Source organism: Gorilla gorilla, chromosome 18 (genome assembly GCF_029281585.2).
Source record: "Gorilla gorilla gorilla isolate KB3781 chromosome 18, NHGRI_mGorGor1-v2.1_pri, whole genome shotgun sequence".
In the NCBI taxonomy this organism is placed as follows: domain Eukaryota; kingdom Metazoa; phylum Chordata; class Mammalia; order Primates; family Hominidae; genus Gorilla; species Gorilla gorilla.
In genome coordinates, this window is record NC_073242.2 from 104,800,110 (window position 1) to 104,818,712 (window position 18,603).

Consider the following 18,603-nt stretch of genomic DNA (forward strand, 5'->3'; position numbering starts at 1 on the left):
ACCAGGATCCAGTGTGTTACTCCCACCTCTGCTCCCCCAGTCACAGGCACTGGGCTTGGTTTCCTCTACCTGTGGACAGATTTTCCTGTTACAGTACAAAGTAGCTGCAGAAACTCCAGCCTTCTTTCCAGCTTCGTGGTCAGCTGGAAGTCCTAACAGAAGTCTCATATTGAACCAGCCACTGTGGCCAGGGAGAAGTAATCCTCTGATAGTTCAGGTTCTTTGCCCTCCTCTGGAGCAGATAGTGGTGTCTCCTCCCCACAAAGCTCATGTTCTGCTGGAAGAAATGGAGGTGGCGCCCCGGAAGGCTATTGTAGGGCCATTAAGAGAAGCAGGGGGAACGGACGTGGGCAGCCAGAGTAGCCCATATCCACCACATCATACAGGGAGGTTTCTTTTTGATCCCTAAGTAAAGAATGATAAAACTGGAAAATAAGATCCATGAAAGAGAATAATACTCCCATTATATTAAATGAGCGGGGATAGTTCCTGAGACACATTTTTATTAAAGTGCATTTTCAGGATTTTCCTTCATATGTATAAAGCACATCTTCTGTTGCTGTTATGAAAGCTAATAACATTAAAAATATACTTAAGTGTCAACTTGCAACAGCACAGCCTTTATTTTTTTAAGTACATGGTGAGTAAGCAACATTAAATAGTCAGTTCTTAGACTGGTGTTTTTTCTTCCAGTGTGAATCTGGCAACATTGGCTCTGGGTTATGTCTCGTCATCAGTGCTGGTATGTTGTTGATTTACTGAATATTGGTGTTTTTAAGAATGAATTTAAAATCACTCAATCCCTCATGGCTCTTCACAGTTTTTATGAATGGAGGAGGGTGTTAGGTTTGTGTATTCTGATAATCTAACAAAGAGTTGTTCTTGTTTTGGTAGGCTGCAGCCAAATGTGGTAGCATGACGATGACTCCTGGCCCGTGGCTGGGTTTGCCAGCTGTTCCTGCGGTGACACTGTATAAACACGATGACCCTGCCTTGGTAAGTTTCCCCGCACTGGGGAGGGAGTGGGTGTGGCTAATACACATTATTGGCTTATGGGGGCAAAATCCAGAAAAATACAGGAAAAAGTGAAAAATACCCATAATTTCACTTCTGTTTCATTTTTTTAAAGAGAAACTTGTAAGGTGAGACTTTTTTTAATGACATTTTATGATTGTATAATATTCTGTCACAATTTAATTATTCTCCATTTATGAACTTATAGGATGTTTTCAGTGTTTTGTTACTGAAATAATGAAGCAGTGAACGTCTTTCTGTGTTTCTAATTACTTCCTTAGAATAGGTTCCCAGATGTTGAATGACTGAGTGGGGGAGTTTTAAGCCTCCTGATCCACATTGTCCAATAGATTGTAACTTTTGTTTTTTGTTTTTTTTTTTTTTTTTTGATATGGAGTCTCGCTCTGTCACCCAGGCTGGAGTGCAGTGGTGAGATGATCTTGGCTCACTGCAACCTCCACTTCCTGGGTTCAAGTGATTCTCTTGCCTCAGCCTCCCAAGTAGCTGGGATTACAGGCATGCGCCACCACGCCCGGCTTATTTTGTATTTTTAGTAGAGGCAGTGTTTCACCACGTTGGTCATGTTGAACTCCCGATCTCAGGTGATCTGCCTGCCTCGGCCTCCCAAAGTGCTGGGATTACAGGCATGAGCCATCGCACCTGGCCACATTTTTTTTTTTTTTTAATCGTAGTTGTGGGCCAGGCGTGGTGGCTCATGCCTGTAATCCCAGCACTTTGGAAGGTTGAGGCAGGCAGATCGCTTGAGCCTAGGAGTTTGAGACCAGCCTGGGCAACATGGTGAAACCTCATCTCTATAAAAAACAACAACAACAAAGAATTAGCTAGGCATGGTGGTGTGAGCCTGTAGTCTCAGCTACTCATGAGGCTAATGTGGGAGGGCTGATTGAGCCCTGGAGATCAAGGCTGCAGTGAGCTATGATCACACCACTGCACTGCAGCCTGGGCGACAGAATGAAAACGAATCACTGCTCACTGCTCAAAGCAGAAATCACTGCTCACTGCAGCCTTGACTTCCTGGGCTCTGGGAATCCTCCCGCCTTAGCCTCCTGAGTAGCTGGGACCACAGGTGCATACCACCACACTTGGCTAATTTATTTATTTTTCCTCTCTCTCTCTCTCTCTTTTTTTTTTTTTTTTTTTTTTTTTGAGACAGAGCTTTACTTTGTTGCCCAGGCTGGAGTATAGTGGCACAATCTCAGCTCACTTGCAGCCTCCACCTCCTGGTTCAAGTGATTCTCCTGTCTCAGCCTCCCAAGTAGCTGGGAATACAGGTGCATGCCACTATGCCCAGCTAATTTTTGTGTTTTTAGTGGAGATGGGATTTCACCATGTTGGCCAGGCTGGTCTTGAACTGCTGACCTCAGGTGATCCACCCGCTTCGGCCTCCCAAAGTGCTGGGATTACAGGCGTGAGCCACCACGCCTGGCCTCCTCTCTCTTTTTCTGAAACAGAGTCTCGCTCCATTGCCCAGGTTGGAGTGCAGTGGAACCATAGCTCACTGCAGCCTCCACCTCCCAGGCTCAATAAGTCCTCCTACCTCACCCTCCCAATAGCTGGGACCACAGGTGCGTGTTACCACCCCCAGCTACTTTATTTTTTTTTGTTTTCTGTAGAGACGGGGTTTTGCCATGCTGCCTGGGCTGGTCTTGAATACCTAGGCTCAAGTGATCCTTCCTCCTTGGCCTCCCAAAGTGCCAGGATTACAGGTGTGACCCACCATGCTTGGCATGCTAATTTTTTATTTTTACTTTTTTGTAGAGATGGGCCCTCCCCATGTTGCCCATGCTGGTATCACACTCCTACTCCATTATGAAATAAGTCATTCCTTATGAAACACTTAGTAATTGTATCTTTAAGTTGAACCTTCCCCTCACCCCAACTTTTTTTTTTTTTTTTTTTTTTGAGACGGAGTTTTGCTCTTGTTGTCCAGGCTGGAGCGCAATGGTGCAATCTCGGCTCACTGCATCCTCCGCCTCCCAGGTACAAGCTGTTTTCCTATCTCAGCCTCCCAAGTAGATCAGATTACAGGCATGTGCCACCACACCCGGCTAATTTTTTTATATTTAGTAGAGATGGGGTTTCACCATGTTAGGCTGGTCATGAACTCCTGACCTCAGGTGATCCACCTGCCTCGGCCTCCCAAAGTGCTGGGATTACAGGTGTGTGCCACTGCACTCTGCCTTTCTTTTAAAGACATAGTTTCACTCTGTCTCCCAGACTGGAGTGCAGTGGCACAATCTTGGCTCAGTACAACCTCCACCTCCTGGGTTCAAGTGATTCGTGTGCCTCTGCCTCCCGAGTAGCTGGGACTACAGGCGCATGTCACCAGGCCCGGCTAATTTTTGTATTAGAGGCAGGGTTTCGCCATGTTGGCCAGGCTGGTCTCGAACTCCTGACCTCAAGTTCCCACCTTGGCTTCTCAAAGTGCTGGGGTTACAGGAGTAAGACATCGTGCCTGGACCCCCCAACCCATTTTGTTTTGATTCCTTTATAAATTAGTATAATGGAAGGTGTTTTTGTTTGTTTGTTTTTTATAACAGGTAATGAAATACTCTAATTCAGTAAATATTGATGCTTCTAGGGAGATGTGTGTGTGTATGTGTGTCTGTGTGTGTATGTATATATATATATATATATATATTTTTTTTTTTAAGATGGAGTGTCGCTCTGTCGCCCAGGCTGGAGTGCAGTGGTGCAATCTCGGCTCACTGCCAGCTCCACCTCCTGGGTTCACGCCATTCTCCTGCCTCAGCCTCCCGAGTAGCTGGGATTGCAGGTGCCCGCCACCACGCCTAGCTAATTTTTTGTATTTTTTGTAGAGATGGGGTTTCACCGTGTTAGCCAGGATGGTCTCGATCTCCTGACCTCGTGATCCACCCGCCTCGGCCTCCCAAAGTGCTGGGATTACAGGCGTGAGCCACCGCGCCCAGCCATAAATTTTTTTTTTTTTTTTTGAGATGGAGTCTCACTGTGTTGCCCAGGCTGAAATGCACTGGTGCAATCTTGGCTTACTGCAACCTCGGCCTCCTGGGTTCAAGCGATTCTCCTGCCTCAGCCTCCTGAGTAGCTGGGATTACAGGCATGCGCCACTACTCCTGGGTAATTTTTGCATTTTTAGTAGAGACGGGGTTTCACCATGTCGACCAGGCTGGTCTCGAACTTCTGACCTCAAGTGATCTGCCTGTCTTGGCCTCCCAAAGTGCTGGGATTACAGGCACAAGCTACTGTACTGGGCCACGGCCAGGATTTTTATGACTCGTAAAACCACTGTCTTCAAGGAGGCTATAAGTTATTGTGGGAGAAAAGTAAAGGGCTTTGTAAAGGGGAGAGCATGTGGATTTTGTGATGTAATTCTCAGTATACCTTCCTTCCTTCCTTCCTTTCTTTTTTTTTCAGACAGTCTTGCTCTGTCACTTAGGCTGGAGTGCAGTGGCATGATTGACAGGGTTTCACCAGGTTGGCCAGGCTGGTCTTAAACTCCTAACCTCAGGTGATCTGCCTGTCTTGACCTCCCAAAGTGCTGGGGTTACAGGCCACCATGGTGAAACCCCGTCTCTACTAAAAATACAAAAATTAGCTGGATGCAGTGGTGGGTGCCTGTAATCCCAGCTACTTGGGAGGCTGAGGCAGGAGAATCGCTTGAACCCATGAGGTGGAGGTTGCAGTGAGCCAAGATCATGCCATTGCACTCCAATTTGGGTGACAGAGCAAGACTGTCTCAAAAACAAAAACAAAAACCTGGAGGGTCAGAGGAGGGAAATGGGGTGATGGAATTGGTCTGTACAATTTTCACTGTGAATTTGGGGGAGAATCCCCCCCAAAATAGAAGAAAATTAGGATAAGGCCAGGTGCAAATTGTCAGTGTGTAGAGGAATTGGGTACTTACGAGGAGTAATACAAATAATAGGTGAAGCTGAAGCACTGGGTTGGGAACCCTATTGTAGACCTTTAATCATAGTTCAGGTGTTTTTTTGTTTGTTTGTTTGTTTTTGGAGACAGAGTTTTTGCTCTTGTTGCCCAGGCTGGAGCACAGTGGTGCCATTTTGGCTCACTGCAACCTCCGCCTCCCGGGTTCAAGCAGTTCTCCTTCCTCAGCCTCCCAGGTAGCTCTAGGGATTACAGGCATGCACCACCACACCCGGCTAATTTTTTGTATTTACTAGAGACGGGGTTTCACCATGTTGGTCAGGCTTGTCTTGAACTCATGACCTCAGGTGATCCACCCATCTCGGCCTCCCAAAGTGCTGAGATTACAGGCGTGAGCCACCACCCTGGCCCAGTTTAAGTGTATTTGGAGTGACTTTAGGGAATCATTGAAATTTTACCTGCCAGAAAGTGGCACAATTTAGGAAGATTAAATCTAGTTGCTTCTTGAAAAAGTGTGTGGGCTGGCCGTGGTGGCTCATGCCTGTAATCCCAGCAGTTTGGGAGGCTGAGGTGAGTGGATCTCCTGAGGTCGGGAGTTCGAGACTAGCCTGACCAACATGGAGAAACCCCGTCTCTACTAAAAATACAAAATTAGCCAAGTGTGGTGTTGCATGCCTGTATTCCCAGCTACTCGGGAGGCTGAGGCAGGAGAATTGCTGGAACCTAGGAGGCCGAGGTTGTGGTGAGCTGAGATTGCGCCGTTGCACTCCAGCCTGGGCAACAAGAGCAAGACTCCGTCTAAAAAGAAAAAAAAGGAGTGTGTGTGTTAGAGTGCGTGCACACACGTGCAAGAGAGATCCCAGCAGTGGGAGGCAGTTAATTGGAACAATATAGAGAAGGGGCTGCTAAGGACCTGAGTATTATGTTTATATTTAACAGTTTAAATTAAGATAAGGCTGTGTATGGTGGCTCACACCTGTAATCCCAGCACTTTGGGAGGCCAAGGTGGGTGGATCACCTGAGGTCGGGAGAGACCAGCCTGACCAATCTGGAGAAACCCCGTGTCTACTAAAAATACAAAAATTAGCCGGGCGTGGTGGCATATGCCTGTAATCCCAGCTACTTGGGAGGCTGAGGCAGGAGAATCACTTGAACCCGGGAGACGGAGGTTGTGGTGAGCTGAGATCGGACCATTGCACTCCAGCCTGGGCAACAGGAGCGAAACTGTGTCTCAAAAAATAAATTAATTAATTAATTAATTAAGGTAAAAGTGTTCAGCTCAATATGTGAGAATTTCCATAAGCAAAAGCCCCTCATTTGTTATCTGGTGTTGATTGAGGATGATTACTAAAGTGATACTTTTTATCTGCTCAATCTTCATGTTAGACACATGTATGGAATGTCATATAAGTGTCATACAAAATGGAGTGTGGTCCATGGTGTCTTTTGGGAACATTGAATTGTTAAATTCTTTAGGATTTTCTGCCTTTGTTACCTGGCTCTTGTTCCTTATCCTAATCACCTAAAACAAATCCCTGAGGCTCCTTTCATTGGACCACCCTTGATGATTTAGAGGAGCTGTTGTTTGTTAATCTTTTCACATCGTCATCATTTTGGTTACCTGTCTTTGACTATCTTGAAGTTTTTCAGAGCCCATTTTATTTTTGGAACTATAAAATGAAACATACTTCCCCTTGTATAGAGGCCTAACAGTAAAGAGTACAGAAATTTTGTGGTTTCATATGTATAGGAAATGCTCCCTTATTCTGTGTTTTTGTTTTTTGTTTTTTTTTAATGTAGAGTATAACTTAACTAAATTCTTGTGGAGTTCGCTCATGTAGAGATACTTGGTTTTATAATGTTCTTCTTTTCCATCTTGTATTAATCGAGTGTACTTTTCCTTTTTAAATTGAATTATCTTTTGAATTCTATTGTGGTGCTTCTTTGAGATAAAATTTATGTATGTATAGGTGGTGGTTTGTTTTTTTTTTTTTCTTTTTTTCTTTTGAGATGAAGTCTCGCTCTTATCCCCCAGGCTGGAGTGCAGTGGTGCGATCACGGCTCACTGCAACCTCTGCCTCCCGGGTTTAAGTGATTCTCCTGCCTCAGCCCCCCGAGTAGCTGTGATTACAGATGCCTGTCACCACGCCTGGCTAGTTTTTGTACTTTTAGTAGAGATGGGGTTTCACCATGTTGGCCAGGCTGGTCTCGAACTCCTGACCTCAGGTGACCCATCCGCCTCAGCCTCCCAAAGTGCTGGGATTACAGGCATGAGCCACCACGCCCGGCCTGTATAGGTCTTAAATTCAGTAAATTTTGACAAATGTATACACCTGTGTAACCATGACCTCAGTCAAGGTACAGATATGCAGTGACTTTTTCACTATCACACCCATCCCTGCCACTTTTTTTTCATATCCTTACCACTATCTGGAATTTTTACGTGTGCCATCTCCAGTAAAATACAACCTGCATATGTGCATGGATCTGGTAAAATTGTTACTTTTGCTATCCCCTTCTTTCCTACTAAGTGCATCAATAAATAGCATCCACTCTATATTTGTGTATTTCCTCAAGTAAATACATGAAAATGAGATCCTGCAAGTTTGTGTTTTTATATTAAGTGTTAACTCCAGAGATTACAACACTGTTCTTGTAAGATGTGTTTTTGGGGAAAGCATTCCTCTTATGGCAGCCCTGTTAGCCTGAGGCAGGGCTTAAACAAACTGATTGAGCAGGCTCAAAAGGACAGTATCGTAATGGACTGGAGTGGCCAGTTCTTTTTACAGAAGAAAGAATACGGTAATTTGGCCATGCGCAGTGGCTCATACCTGTAATCTCAGCACTTTGGGAGGCCGAGGTGGGCAGATCATGAGGTCAAGGGATCAAGACCATCCTGGCCAACGTGGTGAAACCCCATCTCGACTAAAAAATATACACAAATTAGCTGGGCATGGTGGCACACGGCTGTAGTCCCAGCTATTCAGGAGGCTGAGGCAGGAGAATTGCTTGAACTTGGGAGGTGGAGGTTGCAGTGAGTGGAGATGATGCCATTGCACTCCAGCCTGGGCAACAAGAGGAAAAAAACCTCCGTCTCAGGAAAAAAAAAAAAAAAAAAAAAGAATATGGTAATTTAAGATCCATCTTGAAAAATACCTTGCGCACATATTTAAAGTCTTTTTACACATTGATTTATCTTGAGTCTATTGTATCTGTCTACATTATTTAAGCAATGTAATCACTAAAAATTTAAGCACTGGGTTGAGCCTTCTGGCATCCCATTAGAATGCCTGGGGAAACACACTTCTTGCCAATTGCATGCCTGCTGATCGGGGAATGAAACGCAAATATTCCAGAATCAACAGATTTCTTTATTTTATTTTATTTGTCACCCAGGCTGGAGTGCAGTGGTGAGATCTTGGCTCACTGCAAACTCTGCCGCCCGGGTTCAAGTGATTCTCCTACCTCAGCCTTCTGAGTAGCTGGGATTACAGGCAACTGCCACCATGCCTGGCTAATTTTTGTAGTTTTTAGTAGAGATGGGGTTTCACCATCTTGGCCAGGCTGGTCTTGAACTCCTGACCTTAGGTGAGGAGGAAATCCCATTTTGTAAATCCCAAAGTGCTGGGATAACAGGTGTGAGCCACCATACCTGGCCTAGAATCAACAGATTTCTGAACATACCGAATTACTTCTTTCATATTAATTTTCAGACCTTTTCAAAAAAGGAATTGGATACCCTGTTGATATTCATATTCATATTATTATTTTGGTATTCATATAATATGTGTAGGACTTTATAGTTATTTAAAAACCTGTTATAGACTTTTTTGTTTATTATTTAAAACTTTTTTCAGAGGGACTTGTTGCTTTTTTTTTTTTTTTTTTTTTTTTTTTTGAGATGGAGTTTTGCTCTTGTTGCCCAGGCTGGAGTGCAAGGGCACGATCTAGGCTCACGCAACCTCTGCCTCCTGGGTTCAAGTGATTCTCCTGCCTCGGCCTCCTGAGTAGCTGGGATTACGGGCATGTGCCACTCGCCTGGCTAATTTTTTGTATTTTTAGTAGAGACAGGGTTTCACCCTGTTAGCCAGGATGTTCTTCATCTCTGGACCTCAGGTGATCCCCCCTGCCTTGGCTTCCCAAAGTGCTGGGATTACAGGTGTAAGCCACCTCGCCCAGCCTCAGAGGGATTTCTGGTACCAGAATTATAGATTGTTTTTGTTACCGAACTTCCTAAGTTATGCTCATTCTTTGTTTATCAAGGGGAGACACTAGATTTTTTTTTATTACCCTTTTTATCATCATAGAGAACTTTAGTAGTCTACAAGAATATTATTAGAGGCTTAGCAGTGGCCTCACTGCACATACATGTATATGTCTTTGGGAACCTACAGGTTTTTAAGAAGTCGTTAAACTTAATATTTACTAGATATTTGTTTTTGGATGGCATCTAATATATTAATAGCCCAGAAAAGAGGCGCCACTAATGAATATGTCTTGGATTACATAGTGACATATATTAGCTTTCGTCCACATTTGATAACATTGCTATTATTTTCTTTTTTTTTTTTTTACTGAAGCTCTTTGAATTTAAAGTTTTCTCTCATTTAAATTTATTAATTGAAAACGTACGTTTACTCTGTTCCCTTCAGCATTTCAACCTGATGTTAAAAGATGTGTATGTGTGATATGTGTGTTTGAAATTTTAACTTTCATCTTGGAGTATTTAATAATTCTCTGAAGCAGTGCATGACTCTTGCTCTTCAGCCTCTTGAGGGTGTCCCTGGTTTATATTCCTGATGATACAAACCCTGGAATTTCTTGTCTGAAGTGTTAACACTTTATTTCCAGGTCCTAATTTGATTTGAATAGTGGAAGTTCAGATTCAGTGCATTAATGACAGATTCTATGTTGACTTCTTCAGATTTGCCAGACAGAAAAACCTACTTATGTGAGGAACTCATTAGGCTTTTTGACTATCCTGTTTGTATAATGAGACCCTTTTCTCATTAGATGAGTAAAAAGATCCAGAGATGATCACCAGTATCCCCCAGAATTCATATATATTTAATTGAAAAGAAAACAAATCCTGGGATTCTTTCCTAAAAAGGTTGATTACATTTCTTGCCTGTCTGTACGTTCTTTGTATAAACGTGAAGAAAAATAAAAATACAGGTTTTCCAGCACTGGGACTATGAAATTTGAGATTTAACATTTATTCATTAGTCAGATTTAAAGGAATCTACCTTAAGTCATAGTTTATATTGTTTTTGAAGGACCTGAGTAAGGATTCTATTAAAAATGATTAATTCTGTCATTATTTGAAATATTGATAGGATTTTAATATGTTCCTTTTTTGAAAATACTAAAATTATAAATTAACTTACACTTAATAGCAAATAGGTCGTAAGTATGTGGTAATCAATTTATTGACTAAAAATTTTGTAAAAGATGCCTTTTATTTAAAGTGGCCTATTGTATAGTTACTATAATGCTAGTGCTCTCTACATTTTCATTGTAATCTTACTGAGGAAGTAAAAATTAATCATTATTGTTCTCCCCACTCTAATATTAATTCAGAAATCATAATTGTACACATAGGGTACAACGTAATGTTTATATATGTGTGTGTAATGTAGTATGATTAAATCATGCTAATTAACATACTATCACCTTACTTTGCTTACTTATATTTTGTGGTGAGGCATTTGAAATTTACTCTTAATTGTTTGAAATACATTATTATTATTGCTATTGTTATCTCTGTCTTCTCTTTGCAAATAAATACATCATTATTTACTATGGCCACCCTGTTGTGCTAAGATTTCAAAAACTATTCTCCTATGTGAAATTTGTTCCCTTTTTCAAAAAAAAAAAAAATCCACCCGCTGTCTTAGCATTGGTGAAGTTAAAAATAGAACCAGTGTGTTTTATATTCCTAAGTGTCTTTATTTTTAAGAATGTATTTTTTTTTTTTTTTTTTTGAGACGGCGTCTTGCTCTGTTGCCCAGGCTGGAGTGCAGTTGGCACCATCTTGCACCTCCCGGTACAATCTCCACCTCCCGGGTTCAAGCGATTCTCCTGCCTCAGCCTCCCATGTAGCTGGGATTACAGGTGCGTGCCAACACGCCTGGCTAATTTTTGTATTTTTGGTAGAGACGGGTTTCACCGTGTTGGCCAGGCTGGTCTCAAACTCCTGACCTCAGATGATACGTCCGCCTCAGCCTCCCAAAGTTCTGGGATTACGGATGTGAGCCACCATGCCCAGCTAGAATGTGTGTATTTTTAAAAGTTGATCCTTCGCAGATATTTATCTTAGGAGAGGCTGGTGTCATGAAAAAAGCTATGGACTAAGAATGGGAAGACAAAGATCTTTTGTATTGGCACTACCAGCTGTGTCCCTCTGAGGGGGTGATTTTTGCCTTTTGAAGACATTGGGAGGGTTAAAGTTCAGGAAATTATTTTTAAAACTGTTTCAGTGAATATTTAGAAAAATATTAGTGGAGATAGAATTAATTGCTCTGCAGTGGAGTGGCTCTCTTTCTACATTTTCTTTTTTTTCTTTTCTTTTTTTTTTTTTTTTTTTTTTTTTTTGAGATGGAGTCTCGCTCTGTCCCCCAGGCTTGGAGGGCAATGGTGTGATCTCAGCTCACTGCAACCTCCGCCACCCGGGTTCAAGCGGTTATCCTGCCTCAGCCTCCTGAGTAGATGGGATTACAGGCATGTGCCACCACACCCAGGTAATTTTTTTTTTGTATTTTTAGTAGAGGTGGGGTTTCACCTTGTTGGCCAGGCTGGTCTTGAACTCCTGACCTTGTGATCCATTCACCTCTGTCTCCCAAAGTGCTGGGATTACAGGTCTGAGCCACCGTGCCTGCCCTCTTTCTACATTTTCTAGTGTACTCCCATTAGGCTGTAAACGTATTTCAAGTTGAACAATAAGAAATTTCAGCATAGCTGTGCATCGTCATTTTTTCTCCATATCTTGTATTCACACCTTAAGAATTTGTTACTAGTTGAAATGATAAGCCAGCAAACATAATCTAATCTTTGTGACTGTTTGCATAGATTGGAGGGCAAGTACAATGTAAGTGGAATGTATATAGAGAAAGGATAGGTTAAAAGGTAGCTTATAGCTTGCTTACCTTTTACTACACAGTTGGAATTTAAGAACTGATTCTTATAAGAACACCAGTTGAACAATGAGTTGCTTTTTTCCCTCTGTTGTAGTGTGTATGGGTGTGTATATACATATTTTTATTTTAATTTTTTTTTTAATGGGAGGAGGGAGGATGCCAGAAACATTTAAAGGTTGTACTCTGCCAATGTGATAGTTTTAAGTACTTGAGGGGGTGGAGAAGAACCACACGCATCTTCTAAACAAAGATGGGAAATATCATATCATTATAAGAATGTATATACAGTATTAAGCAATTGCAAGATTTTGGGCCAGACATGGTGGTGCTTTGGGAGACCAAGGCAGGGAGGTGGGTGGATCACTTGAGCCCAGGAGTTGGAGACCAGCCTGGGTAACATAGTGAGACCTCGTTTCTACAAAAAATTAAAAAATTGGCTGGGCATGGTGGCTTACACCTGTAATCCCAGCGCTTTGGGAGGCCGAGGCTGTCAGATCACCGAGATCGGGAATTCGAGACCAGCCTGACCAACCTGGTGAAAGTCCGTCTCTACTAAAAATATAAAAATTAGTTGGGCATGGTGGTGCATGCCTGTAATCCCAGCTATTTGGGAGGCTGAGGCAGGAGGGTTGCTTGAACCCTGGAGGCAGAGGTTGCAGTGAGCCAAGATCACACCACTGCACTCCAGCCTGGGCGACAGAGCAAGACTCTGTCTCAAAAAAAAAAAATAAAAATAAAAAAATAAAGCTGTACATGGTGTCATGAGTTTCTAGTCCCACCTACTTGGGAGGCTGAGGTGGGAGGATTGCTTTAGCCCAGGAGGTCGAGGCTACTGTGAGCTATGATTGTGCCACTGTCTCAAAGAAAAAAAAAAAAGATTCTGGTACTATTTGAAATTGTAGTACTGTAAATCTATAATAAATGATTGCTGTCTCTTAAGGAACTTAGTATCTGGAAACATTGTTTCTTTTTTTCTTGTAAAAGGGAATTATAAAAGTTAGTTCTTTTAAATCACTTATGTCAATCTGATTAAAGTGTGTTTAGTATAAAATGTAACAGAAGAAAAAGATAGGGTTTGTATAGACTGTGGGTTTAAAGTGGCTTAAGTGATGATTTTGAAGTTTCCTAGGTGTCTTATACTTAAGGCTAAATACAAAGACCTCAGTAAATTTCTGGCTACTGCTGAGCATGGTGGGAGCATCGTTTCCTGTTCTTACTAGTATGTTTCAGCAGCTATCAAAAGCTGTCTTCATTTAATACATTTTCCTACAGTTAAAATAATAGTGTGATTATCTTGAAAGGCGTCTTCCTTTTTCAGTATTTGATTTGTGAGACCATATCTTCTGGAATTACTTGAGACCTCTAATTAAATTGACTTTTAAATTTTTTTATTTCATTTTCTTTTAGAGTTGGAGGTCTTGCTATGTTGTCTGGACTGGCCTAGGATGATGACGATTTTTTTCTTTAGAGACACAGTCTGACTGTGTTGCCCAGGCTGGTCTCAAACTCCTGGGCTCAAGTATCCTCCTGTTTCAGCCTCCTGAGTAGCTGGGATTACAGGTGTGAGCTACTGCAGCCAGCTTGGCCTAGGATTATTTTTATTTTTATTTTATTTTATTTTTTCCTTTTTTTGAGATGAAATTTCGCTCTTGTTGCCCAGGCTGGAGTGCAATGGCGCCATGTCGGCTCACCACAACCTCCGCCTCCCAGGTTCAAGTGATTCTCCTGCCTCACCCTCTGGAGTAGCTGGGATTACAGGCATGCACCACCACACCTGGCTAATTCTGTAGTTTTAGTAGAGACAGGGTTTCTCCATGTTGGTCAGGCTGATCTTGAACTCTTGGCCTCAAGCGATCCACCTGCCTTGGCCTCCTAAAGTGCTGGGATTACAGGTGTGAGCCACCGCGCCTGGCCAGGATTATTTTTAAAGAGAAGATTTAACATATGCAATTGTTAGAAAATCTTATAAACATGTTATTCCCTGGGAATGTGCTTCAACCTGTTGGCTAAAGGAACTTTATCAGAATAACTACAGTTATTATCTATTTTCAGGAGTTGAAAAAAATGGTTGCATACATTTCTTTTTTTTTTTTTTTTTTGAGGCAGAGTCTCGCTGTGTCACCCAGGTTGGAGTGCAGTGGCGCAATCTCAGCTCACTGCGTGCTCCACCTCCCGCGCTCACGCCATTCTCCTGCCTCAGCCTCCCGAGTAGCTGGGACTTCAGGCACCTGCCACCACGCCCGGCTAATTTTTTGTAGTTTTAGTAGAGACGGGGTTTCACTGTGTTAGCCAGGATGGTCTCGATCTCCTGATCTTATGATCCTCCCGCCTTGGCCTCCCAAAGTGCTGGGATTACAGGCGTGAGCCACCGTGCCTGGCCCATTCATTTCTTATATTGGTAAACATCACTTCACCTTTACCTTGATTATAAAGTCCCAGTCTACTTTTGAGATTGTTTAGATTTCTGCAGTGTGTAACTCTTTTTTTTTTTTTTTTTTTTTTTTTTTTGAGACAGAGTCTTGCTCTGTCACCTAGGCTGGTGTGCAGTGGTGCAATGTAACTCTTAGTGATTCTTAATCTTGGTTGGAATGGGCTATGTTTGGCCTTTTTTTTTTTTTTTTTTGGAGACTGAGTCTCACTCTGTTCTCCAGGCCGGAGTGCAGTGGCGAGCTCTCAGCTCACTGCAACCTCCGCCTCTGGGTAAGCAATTCTCCTGCCTCAGCCTCCCGAGTAGCTGGGATTACAGATGTGCACCACCACGCCTGCCTAATTTTTTTGTATTTTTAGTAGAGACTGGGTTTCACCATGTTGGCCAGGCTGATCTTGAACTCCTGAACTCAGGTAATCTGCCTGCCTCGGACTCCCAAACAGCTGGGATTACAGGTGTGATCAGCTGTGCCTGGCCTATGTTTGGCATTTAACTGGTGGGGGAGGGATGCATATCTTTGTACATTTTCAGCCTTTTTTGTCCTTCATCTGTTAAAGAGGTCATAGAGTAAGACATTTCCTTTCAATCTTGGCAGTTTCCCAGGCCAAATGATATGTTTCTAGGGTACTTCCAGGACTTAACTGACAAAAGGGGAAGATAAGCGATGCAATTGAGAGCTGAAGTAGGGTCTCTCTCTCTTTTTTTGTTTTTTTTTTTTTTTTGAGTCTCGTTCTGTCGCCCAGGTGGGAATGCAGTGGCGTGATCTCGGCTCACTACAACCTCCGGCTCACTACAACCTCCGTCTCCCGGGTTCAAATGATTCTCCTGCCTCAGCCTCCTGAGTAGCTGGGACTACAGGCGCCACACCACCAGGCCTGGCTAAGTTTTTGTGTATTTTTAGTAGAGACAGGGTTTCACCATGTTGGTCAGGCTGGTCTCGAACTCCTGACCTCATGATCCGCCCGCCTTGGCCTCCCAAAGTGCTGGGATTACAGGCCAGAGCCACTGTGCCTGGCGAAGCAGCGTCTCTTTTTAAGGTTGTAAGGTAGCTTGGGTTAGAAATAAAGGCAGAGAGCCACTCCATACCTGTAGTTCTAGCTACTGGGGAGGCTAAGACCAGAGGAATCTCTTGAGCCCAGGAGTTCAAGGCTGCAGTGAGCTGTAATCACACACTGCACTACAACGTGGGCAACATAGAGTGAGACCTAATTAAAAAATAAATAAAATAAATAAATAAATGCAAGGAGAAAGTCATGAACTTGGTGCATTTAGGTTTACAATTAGTTGGCATAAACAATTTTTTTTTTTGAGTTGGAGTTTCTCTCTTGTTGCCCAGGCTGGAGTGCAGTGGCGCAGTCTCGGCTCACTGAAACCTCTGCCTCCTGGGTTCAAGTGATTCTCCTGCCTCAGCCTCCCGAGTAGCTGGGATTACAGGTACCCGCCACCACGGCCAGCTAATTTTTGTATTTTTAATAGATGGGGTTTCGCCGTATATTGGCCAGGCTGATCTTGAACTCCTGACCTCAAGTGATCCGTCTGCCTCAGCCTCCCAAAATGCTGGGATTACAGGCATGAGCCACTATGCCAGCCAAGAATTTTTTAAAAAGGAGTTTCATTCAGCCCACCTCATTCCTCTGCAGGGCACCTGTGTGCAGGGCAAAACTGCTCAACCCTACTCAGCAGCCCTGTGAAAGCTGCTGAAAGGATGATCAGATTGAGGCCTGAACTGTATCTTGGATTTAGCAGCCTGGAGGTCATAATGGATTTTGCCAAGAGTGATGGGGCAGAAATTGGACCAGTGTGTGTTAAGGAGCTACAAGAAGTGAAGAAATGGGAGAGGGGAATCTAGACAACTTTAGTTTGGCTGCAGCAAGTAAAGGCAGATTGTTTGATGGAGGGACATGTGGGATTGATGGAGTTTTTCCTTTTTATATGTTTTTGTATTTTTAAATGGGATACATTAGAAAGTGTTGCATGTTTATGGGGGGGGATTTAGTTCAGTGGGAAAAGTATTTGCAAAGTTACAGTAAGGTGGAAGTAGATGGAATCCTCAGTAAGGTCTAGAATCGGATGCAGGTATTTTATGGTATCTTTCCCACCCCACCCCGAGACGGAGTTTTGCTCTTATTATTGCCCAGGCTCTGGAGTGCAGTGGTGCAGTCTTGGCTCACTGCAACCTCCACCTCCCGGGTTCAAGCGATTCTCCTGCCTCAGTCTCCCGTGTAGCTGAGATTACAGGCGCACACCACCACGCCCAGCTAATTTTTGTATTTTTAGTAGAGATGAGGTTTCACCATTTTGGCCAGGCTGGTGTCCAACTCCTGACATCAAGTGATCCACCTGCCTTGGCCTCCCAAAGTGCAGGGATTACAGGCGTGAGCCACCGTGCCCAGCTGGTACCTTTTTTCTTGTTGGTGAAGTAGAATGTGTGTATGGGGAGGGGAGGTGATAGGATATTTTGGAATTTGAAGAGAATGGGAATGTCTGGATAGTGCATGTATAGAATGGGAAGTAAACACTGGAGGACCTGGGAGTGTGGTGCTTATTGATGGATCGTTGGGTTTATCCAGGATTGGGGTTTTGCCAGATGGGTGTGATGAGAATCTTAAGAGTTAAGGGTATAGGCAAGAGTGTTGTTGAAATGATACACAATGAAATCTAAGCTGGTTAAAGAAGTGAAGAAGGGGCCGGGCACGTTGGCTCACGCCTGTAATTCCAACACTTTGGGAGGCCGAGGCGGGTGGATCCCTTGAGGTCAGGAGTTCGAGACCAGCCTGGCCAACATGGTGAAACCCCTTCTCTACTAAAAATACAAAAATTAGCCGGGTGTGGTAGCAGGGGCCTGTAATCTCAGCTACTTGGGAGGCTGAGGCAGGAGAATCGCTTGAACCTGGAGGTGGAGGTTGCAGTGAGCCAGTATTGCACCACTATACTCCAGCCTGGGCAACAAAGTCAGAGTCTGTCTCAAAAAAAAAAAAAAAAAAAAATGAAGTGAAGAAGGAGGAGAATACTTGGATTGGGATAAAGTAGAAGGAGTCACTGGAATTAAAGTTAACTAAAAAACTCATAAACTTTAGAGTGGTATTGAGAAATTGTAAGGTGAACTGAAAAAGGCTCATGGGATTTTAGAGCCAAGAAGGCCTTGAGTGGCAGTTCCTACCTTAGTAGGAATAGCTTCAGTGGTGTGTTGCAGGTGGAACCCAGATTAAAGTGGGTTAAAAAGTAAATGAAGGCAAGGAAGATAAATTTTTCAACAGGTTTGTCTGTGAAGAGTCCAGGCTATTAGATTGATAGAGGGAGAAAGGCAGTTAAAGGGTTTTTTTGTTTTTTGGTTTTTTTGAGTCAGAGTCTCACACTGTTGCCCGGTCTGGAGTGCAGTGGCGCGACCTCGGCTCACTGCAACCTCCGCCTCCGGGGTTCAAGTAGTTCTCCTGCCTCAGCCTCCCAACTAGCTGGGATTACAGGCGCCCACCACCACACCCGGCTAATTTTTTGTATTTTTAGTAGAGACGGGGTTTCACTATGTTGCCCAGGCTGGTCTCAAACTCCTCACCTCATGATCTGCCTGCCTCACCCTCCCAAAGTGCTGGGATTACAGGCGTGAGCCACCGTGCCCGGCCTTATTTTCTTAATTTTAAAATTTATTTTATTATTATTATTATTATTATTATTATTATTATTTTTGAGATGGAGTCTCTCTGCCGCCCAGGCTGGAGCGCAATGGTGCAATCTCGGCTCACTGCAACCTCTGCCTCCCGGATTCGAGCGATTCTCCTGCCTCAGCCTCCTGAGTAGCTGGGATTGCAGGCGTCCGCCACCACGCCTGGCTGATATTTGTATTTTTAGTAGAGACGGGGTTTCACTACATTGGCCAGGCTGGTCTTGAACTCCTGACCTCATGATCCACCCACCTTGGCCTCCCAAAGTGCTGGGATTACCAGCGTGAGCCACCGCACCCGGCCTTTAGTTTTTTTTTTGAGACAGAGTCTCGCTCTGTCACCAGGCTGGAGTGTAGTGGCACGATCTCGGCTCACTGCAAGCTCTGCCTCCCGGGTTCAAATGATTCCCCTGCCTCAGCCTCCCAAGTAGATGGGACTACAGGTGCGTGCCACCACGCGCAGGTAATTTTATTTTTCT

The 18,603-nt window shown here is 43.6% G+C and overlaps 1 protein-coding gene across 2 annotated transcripts in view; it reads left to right on the top strand.

Annotated features, from left to right (window-relative positions):
* The window catches only part of LOC129527723 (serine/threonine-protein kinase SMG1-like), a 58,718-nt gene that overhangs the window by 14,735 nt on the left and 25,380 nt on the right, over window positions 1-18,603 (top strand). For both annotated transcript variants that reach the window (XM_063699767.1, XM_063699768.1), the window contains 3 exons: window positions 694-742; window positions 895-996; window positions 2,966-3,015. In XM_063699767.1, the coding sequence (XP_063555837.1) occupies window positions 694-742; window positions 895-996; window positions 2,966-3,015 (201 nt within the window). The remainder of the gene's footprint in view (window positions 1-693; window positions 743-894; window positions 997-2,965; window positions 3,016-18,603) is intronic.